General features: G+C 33.9%; 2 protein-coding genes across 4 annotated transcripts; both read right to left on the bottom strand.

Annotated features, from left to right (window-relative positions):
- Window positions 1-15: 15 nt before the first annotated feature.
- On the bottom strand, window positions 16-8720 carry LOC123555472 (sulfotransferase 1C2-like). 3 transcript variants are annotated; one of them, XM_053525320.1, is made up of 6 exons: window positions 8602-8720; window positions 3270-3465; window positions 1881-2204; window positions 1522-1625; window positions 1123-1300; window positions 16-620 (listed from the first exon to the last, which is right to left on the bottom strand). In XM_053525320.1, the coding sequence occupies exons 1-6, from the start codon at window positions 8611-8613 to the stop codon at window positions 505-507; spliced, it is 930 nt and encodes a 309-aa protein (XP_053381295.1). In that variant the 5' UTR covers window positions 8614-8720; the 3' UTR covers window positions 16-504. The 3 variants fall into 3 exon arrangements, with proteins under 3 accessions (XP_053381295.1, XP_053381294.1, XP_045202022.2); XM_053525319.1 differs by having other exon boundaries at window positions 8523-8655; XM_045346087.2 differs by lacking the exon at window positions 8602-8720 and adding an exon at window positions 5878-5967.
- Window positions 8721-12214: 3494 nt separating this feature from the next.
- LOC123561952 (sulfotransferase 1C2A-like) lies at window positions 12215-17919 on the bottom strand. The gene is made up of 6 exons (XM_053524252.1): window positions 17751-17919; window positions 16905-17107; window positions 16787-16847; window positions 14730-14833; window positions 13696-13873; window positions 12215-13278 (listed from the first exon to the last, which is right to left on the bottom strand). The coding sequence occupies exons 1-6, from the start codon at window positions 17917-17919 to the stop codon at window positions 13166-13168; spliced, it is 828 nt and encodes a 275-aa protein (XP_053380227.1). The 3' UTR covers window positions 12215-13165.
- Window positions 17920-18429: the final 510 nt, after the last annotated feature.

Here is an 18429-nt window from a genome sequence, read left to right on the forward strand (position 1 = left end):
TTACACGACAATTAGTGTGCTTACATATCGTTTATTTTTGTAACATTACACTTGGCAACATTCCATGTGTGACAAATTTTCCTCGAGCAAGGATTACTTTTATTTACACTTTCATGTGATAGTGGAACATATTTGATAAAAATAGAATATATACATCGATGCTGTTAACACTAACTGTTCCAGATTCTGTTCAAATGTGTTCTTTTTTCATTTGTTTAGCTCTTGTTGATATTATACCTTGCCTATGTGATGAGTTATATTTCAGTGATGTACATATTTATACAAAGCAGCAGAGTTACAGTTTTAGGGGTCTGAGTTCTTGGAATGTGGCTTTCTACTGAAAACCTGTCCATGATTTCTTGTGTTTTTTCTTTTAGCTAATTAACAACAATTTACTATCCTTATATCAAAAGCATTGTTTTATATTCCTTAAGATAGAACGCATGATACTTTTCTAAACACTTGCGTATGATAAACAATCGTCCACCTAATTGTGATATTATGTTAACAAATCCATGCGTTATAATTAAACATGCTATCCTTGAATTTCTCTTTCACTACTGCTTCTATTTGTTCATTCTGTGTGACAGTGAAATGGTTCCTCCAGTCTCCAATAATGCCTAAAAATGTATATTGAAATATATGTTTTTTTCTTTGATATGAATATCAAATGTTTCTAAACATTTATGTCAGGGTAGATTTCACTAAGTACAAACCACAGACAACAAGGACAAATTTTGAAAAAAATGATAAAAAAAAGACGATCAATTGATAATTGAACACTGCTTAAATTTTGCAATTAATGAAATCCTTCAGTCTGTACACGATCTTATAAAAGGCTGTCATTTGTACACATTTACACTAGTTTGCAGTGCTGATCAATTCCGGTTCAAAACGAAACAAGTGAAGGTTTTGAAAATGATAGGCCACAAAAAATAAATGAACACATAACATACTGGTCGAAAAAATAATTATTGACTACCTTGTTGGGCCAGTAAAATTTTTTTGGTAATGACTTGAGTGGAAAAAAACCTACAGTAGTGTTTTGGCCTAAATTGCATTCTGTTCAAAACATTTGTTTTACGCAAGGCAATAAGGACTTTAAAACGTTTCAACTTTTACCTTTTCTGTAAAGAATAGATTTTCCTGCCTCATCAATAAGGACTGTTTTAATTTTCTTGCTTTCTACGTCAGCCTTAAGATTCCCAAGGGAACATTTCTCTAACACAGCTCGAAGCCGTTCGTCAGAATGTTTCAGTTCAAGGTAGGTCTGAATTCGGCGTAGCTGATTCAAACTATCCTGTTAAAGGACACAATTACATTGTCGAGGACGAATAGAAAAGCAATCATTGGTATAATAAAATGGTACAAAACATCATCTCTAGAAGAAAATGTATGTGATTATTTGTTAACGATAAATCAAACGAATTGAATTGTAATTTAAAATAAATTACGCTACGGCTATTTAATAAACAATTTCATAAAACACAAACCTATGTTGAGTATAACAGGAGTACCTACATTTTTCAGATCTTCATACTGCACAACTAGAACATCCATCTTAGTATTGTCTTTGATAAACTTTTGCCAGTTGTTGTAATAGTCAAAATAAGAACCCATCGGGACTGCAATAGAAAAAAACATATCAAAATTACACAATAATATAAAGCGATAAAATACATTTCATTATGAGAGTATTATGGGCTTAACGTTTCATACTTTTTTTGGAGTTTGAATTAAGAACACATAAACGTTTGATTACAATTCTTCCTTGAAACATTTTTGTTTCCCTTGAAATGTCAGTTTTGCTATTCGGAAGGTATAAAATTCTAAATATATTCAGATGTTACCAGTTATCACAATTGTAATGCCATACTTACTTTTTCCTTCAATCCAGTAGTTCATATAACTATTCCATGACAATCTGAACTCGCCAAACAGTTTGAGTCTTCTAAGTTGATGGAACATTGAAACAGCCGTGTCTTTTGGATTACGGAACACTAAAACAGTTTTCCCACTATTTGCAAAATGTTCAGTTGGAAAATATTTTGGTAGTAAATGAGATGTTATAATTCTTCTACCTTCTCTTTGCCCGAAACTCTCAATATCAAACAAGTCTATTAAGCAAGGTTGATGGGACACCAAGGCATCTAGGGGACCATCGTACATTAGGTAATGTATAAGATTTGCCGTCCAATGTGTGCCTTTAAAATGAAAACGAAATGTTAATAGAAGCATATCAAAGCTATTTATAAAGAGACGTTATGATATGAGCCGCACCACGAGAAAACCGACATAGTGCATTTGCGACCAGCATGAATTCAGACTGCACTGCGTATCCGTGCAGTCTGTTCAGAATCCATGCTGTGTGCTAAAGATTTCTCTTATTGCAATAGGCTTAGAAAACGAACAGCATGGATCCTGACCAGACTGTGCGGATGCGAAGGCTGGTCTGGATCTATGCTGGTCTCAAATGCACTATGTTGGTTTTCTCATGGTGCTGTTCATATGTATGTACATGTACATGCACCACAATTATTGTTACAACGAAAATAAAATCATGTTGGATTGCAAACTATTTTAAAATTATGTTAAATTTAATTTGACTCTTACTACAGGTGTTATAACTATACAATAGTTGTAAGGAATACACAACGGTATTGTTTAAAATAAACGTGTCTTAACACTTAATTCGAAAATGATTTACTTGATTAATTCAGTAGAAAAACAACAGCAGCAACATTTATACATTTAGTAGCTTGTGGATATAACCATGCTGTCAGGTCTACAACAACAAAAAATCTTGTGTGATTTACTCGTTTAAATTTCAAAGCTGCAAATGGTAGTTTGGTAGTAATTGTTTAATAACGTTGTTAAATGTTTTCTCATTTATACACATTCACACAAATACTGGTTCAGTCAATAATAGATGAAGCACAAATGCATATGATTTTTTTCCACGCCGTAAACACTTCATGAAAGAAAGAGTACTTATTTTATTCAAGATAGATGTCAATTTAGATAAAAAGAAGCATGGTCGACCCCATGTTATTTACCCTCAAACTATTATCAAAATCTTATTCCGGACCTTTATCTCAGCTTTAGATAGATTGAAGGTTACCGACTGTCTAAGACTGGAGTCTGACATATCAAAATAGGAATCTAGAAGTAATGATGATAAGTGTATATATGTGTATCATAGGTAAACTTGCCTGGGTAACTGACATTATATTAATTGCTTAAAATAATGTAGTATTTAGTTAGTGTACCTGTTTTAGGAAAACTACATAAAAGTACATCTCCGTCTTTGTACTGGAAATTCTTCACATATGAAAGTCTCTTCCTAGCCCCCATTTCCACAATATTTATCGGAAAAACGACATCATCATAAGTAGCAACTTTGTACTGCTCCCCGTACTCATCTTCAAGGACCGTGACAACGCCTTCTTCATCTTCTGTCTCATTCTTTAAAATAAATTGAAAACACTTGTTTTTAGTTTATCGTTGTTGTATCGTCGTTTGCATTAAACATTGAAACTCTGTGTATTTCAATGCATCTGTTATATTATTTTAATTTTTGGCAAATATTGATTCATACAAAATTTGATAATCAACGATATTATAAGGGACGTATTAGTTCGTCAAACGTCGCTTCAAGTCTCATAGTTGCAACAACGTAAGTCCATCAAAATAAGAAAATTTGACTAAAGCCGTCCATTCTGAGATTCGAGTGTTTGATGAATGACAAACTTACATATTACAGGGTCTATTTTACTACGTTGATGAATTTACGAAACAGAACAACATTCAATACTGGAATCCGAATCAGTGCTTTACAGAGCAACCCATTGTTCGGACAATAAAATGTTCTGCCCTTGACATAACAACACATCCGTGGTAAAATCATTTAAATTACAGCATTGCTGCTTTTAAAAGAAATAAAGAAAGCAGCAAATACACAAGAAGTCATGACTGATGTATTCACTTAAGGGAAATGGTACAATATATCAAACCGCCTAAATTTTATGTCATGATCATCATGATTATCATTCTTAATCTGTTTTACATTCAATATGTTATCATTAGTATTATCATTTACTTTTCTTATCGTTCTTCATACTTTACCGAAGACCAACATTGAGAGTTCAACGTAAATAAGTGAACGTATAGTCACGAACTTCACAGATAGTGACAAGGTTATATTAAATGATTAAAATTCATTACACGAGTGTCAGTGAATAATCGGAATATTAAAGTGCAATATCTGGTTAGAAACTATAAAATAGATAAATTCGTTCAAAACACACACAAAAACAAAAAGAAATTGTTTGTTTTGCATTTAAGTTCAAAATATCTTTTACTCATAAACACCATACCGTACAATTTACTCGTGGCTATGCCATATATGGATATTTACTGGTGAAATACACTGAGACAAACAGATTGCCTCTAAGTATCCGATACAGTTAATTAATATGTAACCATAAAAGTCATTTGAAATTTTAGAATTGTGTTTGAGAACGTGTAGACCAAATTTGCATGTTCTCTATCGACCATTTCATTTCGTACCTATGAAAGAAGGAAACTTACAACTTTCTGATCTTCAATATCTAAGATTGTCTTACGTTTTAGTTTTGTTCCATTTTTCTTTTTCATTCACTGCCTAAAGATCACTCGTACATTAACTGAACCTTAAAACTATTAATAACGGTATAAAAGTACCTTTTTAGTTATACAAATGACTGCATTTTAATTCAATATTGATTTGAATACACGCATGCAAATGTTTGCAGATAAGTTGTTGATCAAATTTAGGTTAGCTGATCAGAGACCGTAAACCTCAATGAATGCATAAGCATTATAAACCATACTGCAAAACGTTTCTTCACCTTTTATCGAACGAATAAATAAAATTGTTTTGCAATGCGGTGCATAGCAGTCAATTAATTTATTTTGATAAATTGACGGTAGTGAGGCCATCATTTAAATTGGCAGTCGTTTGTAGAATTGCTTCTGCATCATTTGCTATCCTGCCTACTAAGTTTCAAAAAATGTTTGTTGTTTGGGTTAAACGCCTTTCTTTTTCAGTACTTAAGTAACGTTACGGCGGGCAATTTATAAATCCAGTGTTTCTGGATTCTGTACCAGTACAAACCTGGACTCCAAATTAACTGCCAATTTCCCATCATGACTCTGATGTGACGGACGAATGATTACAGACGCAGTGTCTTTTATCAAATTGTCATGCAGAACATTCGACCCGCCCGGGGATCGAACTCACATTTCCGCGATCCATAGATCATTGCTCTCTCTGCTCAGCTACAGTGTGAGCGGGCTTCTTAAGTTTTACATGTAATCATGTAAATGGATGTTCGTTGTACACCGATAACACCTGGGAGTCTGCAAAATAACCGTCATGTTATTCACTCACTTGAAGTCGACATATATAACATGTTGTTTTGTCTGGATTATTTAACTCGACACGTTGACATACCGTAAGACAATATGATGTGTTGTGTAGAGGTTTTTCGTCATATTTTGACGACTTGTTGTGTTGTATAACGCGACAGAGACGAAATCAGTCCATGATCAGGGTGCCCCATATAGGCTTTCTTATTTCCGTAAATTTGCGACAACCCAGCGTATTGCTGTATGAGCTAGTCATTTGTAAATTGCGACAGTCGATGAATTGTGGTCTAAACATTAAAAACATTGACTAGGTCTTATATTTGTCATTGTCATTTTGTAAATTCGGCAGATACCTGTATTTCTCAGGATTTTATGCAAATTATGTATAATTACATCATGGAAATACAAAACAAATACAGTTATTCTGTAGTGCGTGTTTAACATTATAAAACAAGCTGATAGTCTTACCGTTTGCTTTTTTTCCATACCTTTTATAAATCCTTACGCTATTGATGTGAGCAAAAAAATGTAAATGAGTATCGGATAAGATCAAATGTATAATCATTCAGGACAATCTGTCAGTTTGATAGATTAACCCATAATGTTCATTTGTACAAACGTGTCTTATTTCAATAGAGACTCAGAGCAATACTGAGTTTAATATTTCACGTACACATAAGTAATTTTATGCATAGCTGGGTTATTATTGATGTGTACGCGTCCGTTACAATTCAGTAATCAACACAGTTGATTATCATGCAAGATGTCTGATTCACGTACATTAGTAAACGTGTTAATATTGATTTGCTTAATTGACAGTGTATCCTACATAATCAGTACAACGTATGAACCGTTCTACATTTAAACCCATGATCAAGTAAACAAACTGCACCTGTTACCAGGGCAGCCGTGAATAGATAGACAGATGGACTATGTGGACTTTGAGCCAGTTGTGAAGTTGTGAATAAAAGTATGGCATACTTTTCCTCACGTAAACATCATGCCCTGTAGATCCACTTACATGTATATATTACCGGGCAACTCTGATTATTTTAATGCATAGTATCATTCTGAATTGCTGTCCCTGCAAAAATTGTTTCGCAAAAAGCCAAGAGATTACGAAAAAGAAACGGTAGTAACTTTTAACTGTCTAAAGAAACATATTACCGAGCATTCAATTTCCCCTCGAACATTACCTTCACTGCGCTCTTAATTTCGATTTAACATAACACATTTGTTATTGTTTTATGCGATATTGTTTATGCGATAAATATTTGGTGCTGGTAGAAATATGTGCTTTGGAATTGATTACTATTAAACCATTTAATACGTTTAAATACTTAGAAAATTATGCGTCATTCCATTTATTATGGTTTGAAATAAAGAGGTAATTTAGCAGTGTTAAGTATAATACTGAGTTTAATATTACACGTACACGTAAGTATTTTATGCATAGCTGGGTTATTTTTGATGTGTACGCGTCTGTTATAACACATTCGACTACCATGCAAGATTTCTGGTTCACATATAGTAGTAAACGTTTTAATATTGATTGACAGTGTATCCTAAATAATCAGTACAACGCATGAACCCTACATTATTTTAACCCCCATTATCAAGTAAACAAATTGTACCTGTTATCAGAGGAGACGTGAATAGACATAGATTATCTGCTAGATGTGAAGAAGTGAATTAAAGGATGACCTACCTGTCCTCACGTGAACTTCATGTAAATATATTGAAAACACTGTTGTGATACAGATGTTTCACGAAAGCGAAGGGCTGAACCACATCAATAAAACCAACAACTATTCTCAGCTTTACTTTTATTAACAAATTGTAAAGTATTGAATAAATACCCAATAGAGAGAGAGAGAGAGAGAGAGAGAGAGAGAGAGGGAGAGAGGGAGAGGGAGAGAGAGAGGGAGAGCGGGGGAGAGAGGGGGGGGGGGGGGGGGGGGAGAGGGAGACGTAGCCGCCCCTAAGAAACTGCAACTATCAGCACACTGACACGCACACAATTAACACACACATGTAAACACACACAGAGGAAAATCGAACACAAGAGAACAACGGTCAGTGGTAAAAACCCTATTGAGGGGCTTATAAAATGCATTCAGATTTAGCTTTGCTTTTGCGATCGAGGCGACATTGACTGAACATCTTACATATGTGTTTTACTTGATTTTGAGATCTGTGGTCACAAGGATGACATTTAACCAAGACTAACAACAGATTTTCATTTGTTTCTAGTTCTTGAAAATGGTAAATATTCTGACGGACAACTAAATCTGATTTGTATTATAGAAATGTGTTTTTATGTAAAAGATTGAAAACAAAAATAACATAACTCCGGTTAGAAATAATATTTAGTGTGTGTAACGTATATATAGCGTCAACGCGTTCTGTCTACTCCTCAAGACGGTACGATATCAACTCTCTCCCTACTGAGCTATGGTCTACTGATCGCGGGGTCGCGAGTTCGATCCCTGGGCGGGGCGTATGTTCTTCGAGACGATTTGATAAAATACATTGTGTCTGAAATCATTGGCCCTCCACCTCTGATAATTCATGTTGGGAAGTTGGCGGATACTTCCGGAGAACAGGTTTGTACTGGTACAGAATCCAGGAACACTGGTTAGGTTAACTGCCCGCCGTTAAATAACTGAAGTACTGTTGAAAAACGGCGTTTAACCCAAAACAGACGAACAAATCTTAAACGAGAGGTAAAAGAGCAAGTCGTAATCGAAGGTAATATGAATTGTTTAATTGGTAATATGCCTTGCAAATTTATGCAGGTAATTATGTGGTTTCCCCAGCGCGTTTTGATATCAGTGCATTCTTTTGTAATGCAGGGTTAAAAAAGACGTGTGTTAACATCCATGTAGCAGACGATACAAGTGTATATACCTTCCAGGAACACACAAATAAGCACCTTAAACTCAAGGATTAGATTGTAGCAGGTTACTAAACAAATAGTCATTATGATAACCGCAAAGTATAACAGATAAAATATTAATCAATTTAATGTTTAAGTTCTTCGGTAATTTCACAGACATATCCGTACAATAATTACAATCTATATCAAAAATAAGCAAATGATATCAGCCTACCTCCCTACTATGCATCTGCGTAACTGATAAATCGCTTAACAAAATCCCCAAATGTTATACAAGTATTCCCTCACAATACCTGAATGCACATAGAAATATTACGTCCATATACCAAACATCAGCAAGTATAAAAAATAGAGGATTCCTTCGATAAGAAGCAAAAACAACCCAAGCGAACTTCTTCCATGTGCAGAACTGAAAGGACCCAAAAGGAAATTAAATCGTAACAAGTATAATAATATACCAACAAGACATTAGCTAAAACGGGTCCTTACAACAGCATTTGAGCTCCTTCAGTAACCGGGTTTGGATGGTTAATATTAAAACACATTACTGTAGTAACCGCTCTTGTCTAACTTCCGACAAATAGACGAAAACATTCCAAGTAATAGCTTAAACATTTGATTATACATCAAGATAAAATTCTGTCAAACGACATAATTTTGTTTTCAAAATACTTGTTTTTTTTTCCGTGCTCGTTCATGTCGTGTTGGACGACCTTTTGTTACCCATATTTTATCCTATTTTAGTAGCTAATAGGTACACACAAGTCATCAATGAAACAGAATCAAGGCAAGTCTTTCGTTGTAATTTTATTTATAATTTTTCTAAAATCACATTTTCAACTTCTTCATTTCAATCTATAATTGCTAATAACATTCTTTGATATAAGCAGCCGCTATCTTGGTCATGAAGGTCGCTTAGATAAAGGTATACTAGTATTTTTTCACCTATTGATGTCTTAACTATTGTGCAAGATACACACTCATTAATAGGTTTTAATAGGTGAACGCAACTAAACCAACAACAGCAAAAAAAAAAAAAAAAAAAAAAAAGAAAAAGAAAAGAAGAACATCTCGGTAACAACTATCAATCATACTGTGAAATTTTTTTCGCATGTTATTGCTAACAAAATAAAGGATGTAAAATTCAACTTATCTTCAGGCCGCTAACAAATGCGCTTTTAGAGGACGACAGTTCTAATTGCTTGCTGTTGCCACATTCTATTCATAAGATATTCACAAGATTGTGTTGAGATGAAAGTAATAAACAGATGTTGATCATTGTGTTTTTTTTTTCTGAATACCGTACAATAACTGATTGAGAAAATTGTGTTTTAAATGATTTTAAAAGTGTATTTATTTATTTCAAAACAGCCTCTGAGTGTGTATTAACTTTTGCTATCAATTCTGAATTATCAGACTCTTACTCATGAAAATGTCTAGTTGGATAGATATCGAGACATATATCACTTTACCGTGGTGGCTCAATGGAGAATCTGAAGCACCAAATGCGGGACATTTAATGTAAAAATTATGCTTTGTGAGAATATGGTAATTTGTTTTAAGTATTATGACATAATTTGCCAGAAAGGGCCATTAACTGCTTCAGTAAATTAGCTGATGTTTTACGAGTTACTACATATTTAGGCGTAAAAAAATGTTCGTTTCCGGTATCCCGAGCTAGCCTAAATTTTTGGCCCGACCCTAAATGGAGAATTTTTTTTTCAACCTTTTGACAAAAAGTTTCAAAACTCCACATTTTATGCTTTACACATCCCAAATGATGTTATAAATCAACTTACTAATGCTCTAAAGGCATATCTCGCTTGTTTTTATTCTTTTTGACACAAACATAGTTTGTGAAAAGTCTCCTTTAATGAAAAATTTAAAAAACATCCCGACCTACCTACCCTAATTTGTTTGAGCATGTTACCGGAAACAAAGAATTTTATTAGGCCTCATTGACCTATGTTATCTTCAAGTTGATAAAATGATCCTTAAACAAATGTTGGTAAAGATATAAAATAAAACTTGTCGAGCGCTATAATATACCAGTGTTGATAACATCTCCAGAAACGTAATTGCACAATACGTTATGTTTATGGAGTAACTACATACAAAAGTAATGAGCCAGCAATAAAGTAAAACCAAAACAAAAAAAAAATCTAGAAAAATAATGTATACGTAATATATATCACAATACAAATAGGCAAATTTGATTAGACATATTTGATATTCTTATGCTACATGCTACATGTATCCCAGCAAAGTGAATGAAAACAAACAGTCCTCAGTCAAACTGGAACTATATCATTACATTTTATCAGTAGACCTGTATAAATTTCAAAAGTAGTGTTGACAATGGGCTGAGAGAATTTATATGAATAATAAATGGACATTTACCTAGATTTACAGTGTTTATTTAGCCTAATGTCAATCATCTTTCAGTATACAATTTCTGTCTTAATACAGACACTGAGATTTTCTCCTTCCCTTCTAAATTGTCAAACAGTATATGATAAAAGCTTAATTAATTACATGTACAAGGTGCAGTGTATCAATTAATTGAAAATTACTACACGACTATGTGTCAAACAGTATACAAGAAATTATCATCCGGTAAGTAAACGGCATCATATGTCAGATGACATTATTAGTAAAGCATCCGTTTTCAACTGTAGATACACGAATATCTCTAGCATATTTGTTTGATAGATACTTTAAGCTATCATGCAAAACAATTCCACGTCTGTTTAATAATTTTAGTCAAGCTCTGTCTAAATAACGGAACGACACACCCATCGCTACTCACGACAGCTGGAGGTAATAAACTGAAATGCTTCCATAGACTTCGATACATCCTAATATAGTTGTATATGATGGCCGTTTAATTTTCATGCCCGTCATGATTTACAAGTTTCAAGTATTTCTTCATTGAATTCCAGTTCTATAACTGAAATTTTCAAATTATGTTTCATTCATACAGCCCACTGCTTTCGTATGAAGTTCTATAACAAATAAAATTATCAGTATTTGAAAGCCTTCGTTATATTTCAATAATCCCTGAAACACATATTGTCACATGGTTTACTAGAGTTGGTCAAAGAGGTGTAACTCAAATTATATTGTCCTAGGATTATTTTTCTTTGCTAACATTCAAGCTGTCGATACTACCAACATGTTAAAAGGATGAAATAACTAAATGTCGATTTTTTAAAAGCGAACACATTTTGACTTTAATGTCAGTTTGCAAATTTTATATGATGTGAGAGAGCCATCCAGCTGGCTTACGGAAGGTCGGTGATTCTACACAGGTATACGTTCGTGATGAAATAATGCACGGAGGGGCACCTGAGGCCTTCCTCAACCATCAAAGCCGGAAAGTCGCCATACGCATTATAATTGTGTTGTTGCGTCATTAAACCACCCCCCCCCCCCCCCAAAAAAAAAAATGCAGATTTTATAAACTATCACAACTGCAATCTTTAAATGCCTGTGGTGGCTGTAAACAACCTCTCCTTACTTTGGGCTCAGTGTTGCTATATTATCTGGTTGACTTGTGCAAGCTCATACGCATCGTGTATCGTCACCCCCAAAATCATGACGTCATAATATCAATACTGGAAACGGATTATAATGTATAATACCGCGTTGTGCATTCAGACGTAAATGTATTTTCAATATTGAACTAATCCAGGTAAAGGGGTACTATAGTTTATTGAATTACATTGTACTGGTTGACTGACATTGCGTCAGTGGTTATTAACGTTGATGATTCAACGGACGGCTCAGAAACTGACAATGCCAGCGAAACCGAGGATCAATTTGTTTGTAAATTATAATGATATTTTTTATGTAATGAAATTAATTTTGAGAGATAACATATAAAAGAAAATGAAGGGGGGAAAATGAAGTAAAAATAATTCACAATATTTTAACGGCAAATATTAAATTCAATACAATAAAATATGATACATACTTATTGAATCATAATTAGAAATACACTAAAAACAATCATCTGGGGTTCGAACCTTCACGCTATGTGCATGCCATATATATACTGCTAACACTCTTACCAATACTCTGTGCAGTATTTGTTTGCAACTCAGCTAATTTCTTACAAAAATCACTAGCCGACATGATCCGTGTGTGTGTGTGTGTGTGTGTGTGTGTGTGTGTGTGCTTGTGGGGGTGTGTTTGTGTGTGTTCGGGTTTAACGTCTTTTTCAACAATATTTCAGTCATATAAATGACGGTGTCTACTTGCAGGAGTGAGCACAATGCCCAGCTTTATTGTTTTGCCTCACTGAAATATCACGCCGTAGACACGTGACATGATACCCGATCCCGTCACATTATACTAACACCGGGCTGACCAGTCCTAGAGCTGTCCTATTTAAGCTGAGGGCCAAGCTAGGAAGAGACTAGTGTCATTTTTTACGTCTTGGTATGACGCGGCCGGGGATAGAGCTGATCCGAATACCAGGTCCACCTTAGTCTATAAACTGGCCCAAAGATCATTTATGAAGGTCAAAGTATAATTTTACTTATAGTTAATTCAGTAGAGCGCACACTTTCAAATTCATATATATTTTAAGAGTCCTAGGTTACCTGTACTGTCGCGTTAAGTGTATTTCCGTAATAGGGAAACTTAAAGGAAATTCTCATTAATGGAATCATTGAAAGCTTTCAATAAAATCCATCATTTCTTTTAATAAACAATTTGAAATGTAAATATAAAAAAAGAGTATGGTATATGGAATATACAGTACAAATATGCTTGTAAAAGGTTATAAGGGACTTGTTTACTTTTAGTTTATATTCAAACATTTTGACAGAAAAAAGAGATATCTGTTTTTACTCAGTTCCATGACTTGTAGTTGAATATGCTGTTATGCAATTTTTCATTCACTATTGATTCAAACATTTCATTTTGCGCGACTGTAAACTGGTTCTTCCAGTCTCCAATAATCCCTGCAATAAACGAATAACTAAAAATTACTATTTATATGTACATTATTATTTAGTAAATATGTAACCATCCTATTTCATTGCATATTTAAAAATTAACTTGAAGTCAATCTAAAACAATTAAACATAATAAACAATAACGAATTGGACGAGCTGTTTCTCAACTATTTTACATGTAACTACTTCTGTTAACTTGCAATGTTCAACTCGAACCGATCTTGAGACCTCCTGTAATTATTTGCGTTGTACTATATTGTGTGAATTACCAGGAATAACCAGAGGTATAGTTTGCACAAATTGCACGAAGTAAAATTTCCTTAATTCTCCTAATAAACACAAAATTCATGTCAGATGAAATTTGTGTTTTACACTTGCAAGTGTTTATAAAACTATGATAATGTAAAGAAAGAATATTTCCACCTTTCCTGTACAGTACAGACTTTCCATCTTCATCAATTAAACGTGTTTTTACTTTCCCACTGTCTACATCAGCTTTTAGAGTCTCCAGGGAGCATTTCTTCAACACAGCTTCAAGGCGTTCATCAGAGTGATTCAAACACAAATATTTCTGAATACGACGAACTTCTTGTAGACTGTTCTATAAATAATGATAATAAGTTATTTCGTTTAAACTAAATCATTTCGTTTAAACGAAATAATCATTTCGTTTAAACGAAATAAGTTATTTCGTTTAAACGAAATCATTTCGTTTAAACGAAATAAGTTATTTCGTTTAAACGAAATAAGTTATTTCGTTTAAACGAAATCATTTCGTTTAAACGAAATAGTTATTTCGTTTAAACGAAATAAGTTATTTCGTTTAAACGAAATCATTTCGTTTAAACGAAATAAATTATTTCGTTTAAACGAAATAAATTATTTCGTTTAAACGAAATAAGTTATTTCGTTTAAACGAAATGATTATTTCGTTTAAACGAAATGATTTCGTTTTAACGAAATAAGTTATTTCGTTTAAACGAAATGATTTCGTTTAAACGAAATAAAAAAAAAAGTCTCACATTACCTAATTGGAAAAAATGTGTATAACATGTCACTTTAGGGGCACCGTAAAAATATATGTACTGGTAGTAGATTATTTTCATTAATATTATCATTTGATTATGGTCATACATATTATTGGTATTACATGTTGTACCTAATGTAGTATAGTATTATTTTCTTCACTACTAGACGCCAAATACATTATCTACATGAGGACGTCAAGCTTGTGCAATAATGGCAGTACTGAGGACTGCTGTTTGATTTGTATAAACAAACACTAGAACTAAAGAGCATTTAATGGTAAAAATCGTAAAGTTTTAAATTAAAACCTCTTTGATTGTTTGATTAAAAGTCTGCTTAGCAATAAATGTATTGCCACTTTGCATGAGAAGTGCTTTCCGGTGGCAATAAATCAACAAAATAGCTCGTTCTGGTCTCTTTAAATCACATACCCTTTTTAGATCTTCATATTGTACAATCAGAATATCTAGATCAGGTTTCCGGTTAATTTCTTCCTGCCAGCTGTTGTAGTACTCAAAGTAAGAACCCAAAGGGACTGAAAAATATTAGGACTTTGTTTTATTGTTTTCCTTATTCACTTTGATTTATGCATGCTTGATCACGATACCTTGACCAAGGTAAATGGTTATGCTAAATATGCACCGAACATTAGGCTTTTCTGTAACATCGCCAAAATGACGGAGCAGTATTTGAAATGTGTCGTTATTCAAAATTCTTAACCCATACACTTATCATGCAGTGCTTCCCGTTCCCAAACAGAAGAAGTACATGTCATATCGCGTTGTCGTATGACATAACGCAGTTTCTTAGATGTAATTATAAGCTAGATTTTGTATTATATTTGCATAAGGTGTATTTTTGTCGGAAAACTTCGTAATCTTATTCTGCTTCCAAAACAGTTTTTGGGCTTAATTAACAAATAATCTAGGCCTTCGAGTGGTTAATCGTCTGATTTACCACGGTTCAGAGTTCAGATGCGTAGGAATTGAACCACGAGGGCGTTAGCCCGAGTGGTTTAATACTGAAGCATCTGAACGATGAACCGTGGTAAATTAGACGATAAATCACAAGACGGCCTAGATTATTTTCACTCTGACATGCTCATTGAAATATTTTAATAAATATTATGATGGACTTCATATACGCGAAAAGTAATGTATCAGACGTCATGCGGCAATTTGACGTCACAATTGACGTCATAATGCTCTCGCGCGTCAACCGTTGTTTATCGCAGAATATACAGAGCTTGATTTCCTTCTTTGTTTAACTGGAAATCAAACCGAGTCCTGTTAGAATATAGATTTTCATCGAAATGTTATTGAATTATATATGAAATAAATCTATTAACTTTATATTAATTTGAGTATACAGTGATGAAGGTGAGCTATTGCTCTGCGTCCGTCGCATTTTTACTGTTAACACTCAAGAAGTCACAATGTTCAGACATTTCGTCAAAATGTTTCCTAGACTTATCGTCCGAGCTTTAATCTTGGTTATTTGGAGTTCAAAACTAGAATACTAGTCAGATAAGATGAATTAACAAATTTTTAAACACTTTTGAAACCATATATTTTTCCTGCTCTATATGACAGTTTGTCAGAATGTTTGCCTCTTTAAAACATAGTTAAAGTTCAAAACTGGGCTACCGGAAGTTATAAAACTAGGCAACTGGGTAAGCATAGAAACTAGCACTAAAGATGAATCTTTTGAACAGGGATATATATAAGGTCAGCAGAAACAATCTTAAAACAACCTTTTGGAACTCATATGTCACAATTTCTTCCTGATATTTACAGAACTTAATAAAACTTCTTTATCAATGAAATCAAGTTTAAAGATAGGTCCTCTATGGTCAAAACCATGGTGATAATGAAAAGTTTATCATGAAAATAAAAAAATCTTCAAACCGATATTTATGACTTTTTTTCACGATATTTGTCCTTTTAAATTCCAGGTCAATTTCCTAATTGGGTCAACTGAAACTGTGTCACCTGAGTGAATGCTTTAAAAATATTCATGAAATTTAGTCAGAATATCTGTTCTTGCTAAATCTAGATATTGAATATTCGGTCAGGTAGAACCGGTAAAATTACTGAAAAAAAATGTAAATGTTCTGTCTGTCTTAAATACTGTGAAATCATTTAATTTCGTGGGCATGAAATTTCGTGGTTTTGGTCGAAATGGCAGTTTCGTGGGGATATGAATTCGTGGATTACAACTTTTGAACATAAAGTGAACGGGAATTTTACTTTTCGTTGGGATTAAATTTCGTGGATTGACTCAACCACGAAATCCACGAAAATTAGTCCCCCACGAATATTAATGATTTCACAGTAAAGCATAATAAAAGTTTTGTTGTAACGAAACTTACATCAGACTGAATATTAGTTTACCTGGTAAAAAGAACCAGGTCAAAGGAGCAATGCTTTTGTTGCCCTCTTCTTTACATTGCCATAAATTGAATAAAGACTGAAAGTGTAAAACTTACATTTCCCTTGAAGCCAATACTTTAACAGTTTTTCCCAGGATAACTTGAAATCGCCAAATACCTACTGTTTTTGCATATGAAACATGGAGACAACTGTATCTTTTGGGTTTCTGAATACCAGAATCGTTTTTCCGCCATTTGCAAAATGTTCTATAGGGAGACGCTTTGGTGGAAAATGGGACATCAGAATCCTCCTGCCTTCCCTCTGTACCTCTCCCTCTATATCAAAGAAATCTATAACGACAGGTGGGTAGGACATCGTATCATCCAAATCACCGTCAAACATCAGATAATGTAAAAGGTTCATCGTCCAGTGCGTGCCTAAAACATACAAAGGTAATAAGAATATGTGATCATATTCTTGAAGTTGTGCCTACTTTGATATTTTGGTATAACTTAAGATGAAAATCTATTTAGATAATCGAATGTAAGCGAAATTTGTTGTTTCTTTGAATCTTTGCTTCCCTGTATTTCCAACGAGAACATCATGATTGAGTGTCGGAAACTGTGGCATCGCAAATGGGTAAATATCTGAATGTTAACTGGAACGGCAAACACTGATAATAAAGGCCTGGGAGTTCAAAATACCACAGCCATGCAATAAACGTTTTTGACTGAAAGTCCCGCTCGTCGGATCATTATTTATGATATTCCAGAGCAATGCAATAAATGGAAGCTGTTGGGCTAAGAAAATGAGTATGGCATTTGATTATCGGTCCAAGTCGAAAGGGCTAATATAAAAGATTCTGTGTAACATAAATTTATTTCCTTATATCTATATCTATCTACATGTATCTATCTATCTATATATATATTCTGTACTAGTGACAAAAAAAATCAAAACTGAGATAAAAAGATCTAGATTCTTTATTGTTGGACTGTTTTGAGAATAAGTATTGCGGCAGAAGAGTTTTAATCTAAATATATACTTAATGATCTTTATTTATTCATAAAGAAAAAATACCTGTTTTCGGATAACTACAGAGCAATACGTCTCCAGCCTTGTACGGTAAATTCTTCACGTACGAAAATCTTTGCTGCAGTTCTGCTTCAGTCTTGAATAATGGTGTTGGAAAGACTGTTCCGTCAAGTTCAAGTACCTTGAAACCCTCCTCTTCATCTTCAAATAACATTTTCTTTGTTGTGACTTCTCTGTGTTATAAATTAAGGAAATTGTAAAATGTTTGGTGAGAGAAATAAGTGACAGATTGTCCTACTAGTAAATGATATTGTCTGCTTGATTTGAGGACGAGTCTGCCTAGTACGGTAACCTTTAACATTCACAATATGTTTCTATCTTTTATCGATTTCAGTTTTTACAATGCATTTTACCCGTCATCTTACTGAATGAAAAATATATTGTGTCTCTGAAACTTAATTGGAGGCATTCAACGCGCAATAAAATAATCCAGAAATTAGAGAAATAAAACGACGGGGTCGCGAGGCGAAATTTAAGCATTACAATGGTGGGAACACGGGTCGAAAATTCGCTAATTGTCGGGCCGCGGAGAGAAAAGTCGAGATTTAGTAACTAAAATGGCGATCGCGCGAGGTGAAAGCACGATAATTAGCGCTCTTCAAACGTCGAGGTTTCTCACCGCTCCCCACCAATAGAGTAACTCAGTGCCGATGTTTCGCCTTGC

Source organism: Mercenaria mercenaria, chromosome 15 (genome assembly GCF_021730395.1).
Source record: "Mercenaria mercenaria strain notata chromosome 15, MADL_Memer_1, whole genome shotgun sequence".
NCBI classification, from domain to species: Eukaryota; Metazoa; Mollusca; class Bivalvia; order Venerida; family Veneridae; genus Mercenaria; species Mercenaria mercenaria.

Bases quoted from the DNA above. Each gene is read 5' to 3' on its own strand.
- LOC123561952 (XM_053524252.1), bottom strand. From the start codon at position 17,919: ATGTTATTTGAAGATGAAGAGGAGGGTTTCAAGGTACTTGAACTTGAC. The intron at 17,108-17,750 runs GTATTTTTTCTT...TGTATGTTTTAG, and splicing joins CTGTAGTTATCCGAAAACAG to GCACGCACTGGACGATGAAC. The intron at 14,834-16,786 runs GTAAGTTTTACA...AATATTTTTCAG, and splicing joins GTATTGGCTTCAAGGGAAAT to TCCCTTTGGGTTCTTACTTT.
- LOC123555472 (XM_045346087.2), bottom strand. The intron at 2,205-3,269 runs GTACACTAACTA...TTCATTTTAAAG, and splicing joins ATGTAGTTTTCCTAAAACAG to GCACACATTGGACGGCAAAT. The intron at 1,301-1,521 runs GTAGGTACTCCT...GTCCTTTAACAG, and splicing joins AGTATGAAGATCTGAAAAAT to GATAGTTTGAATCAGCTACG.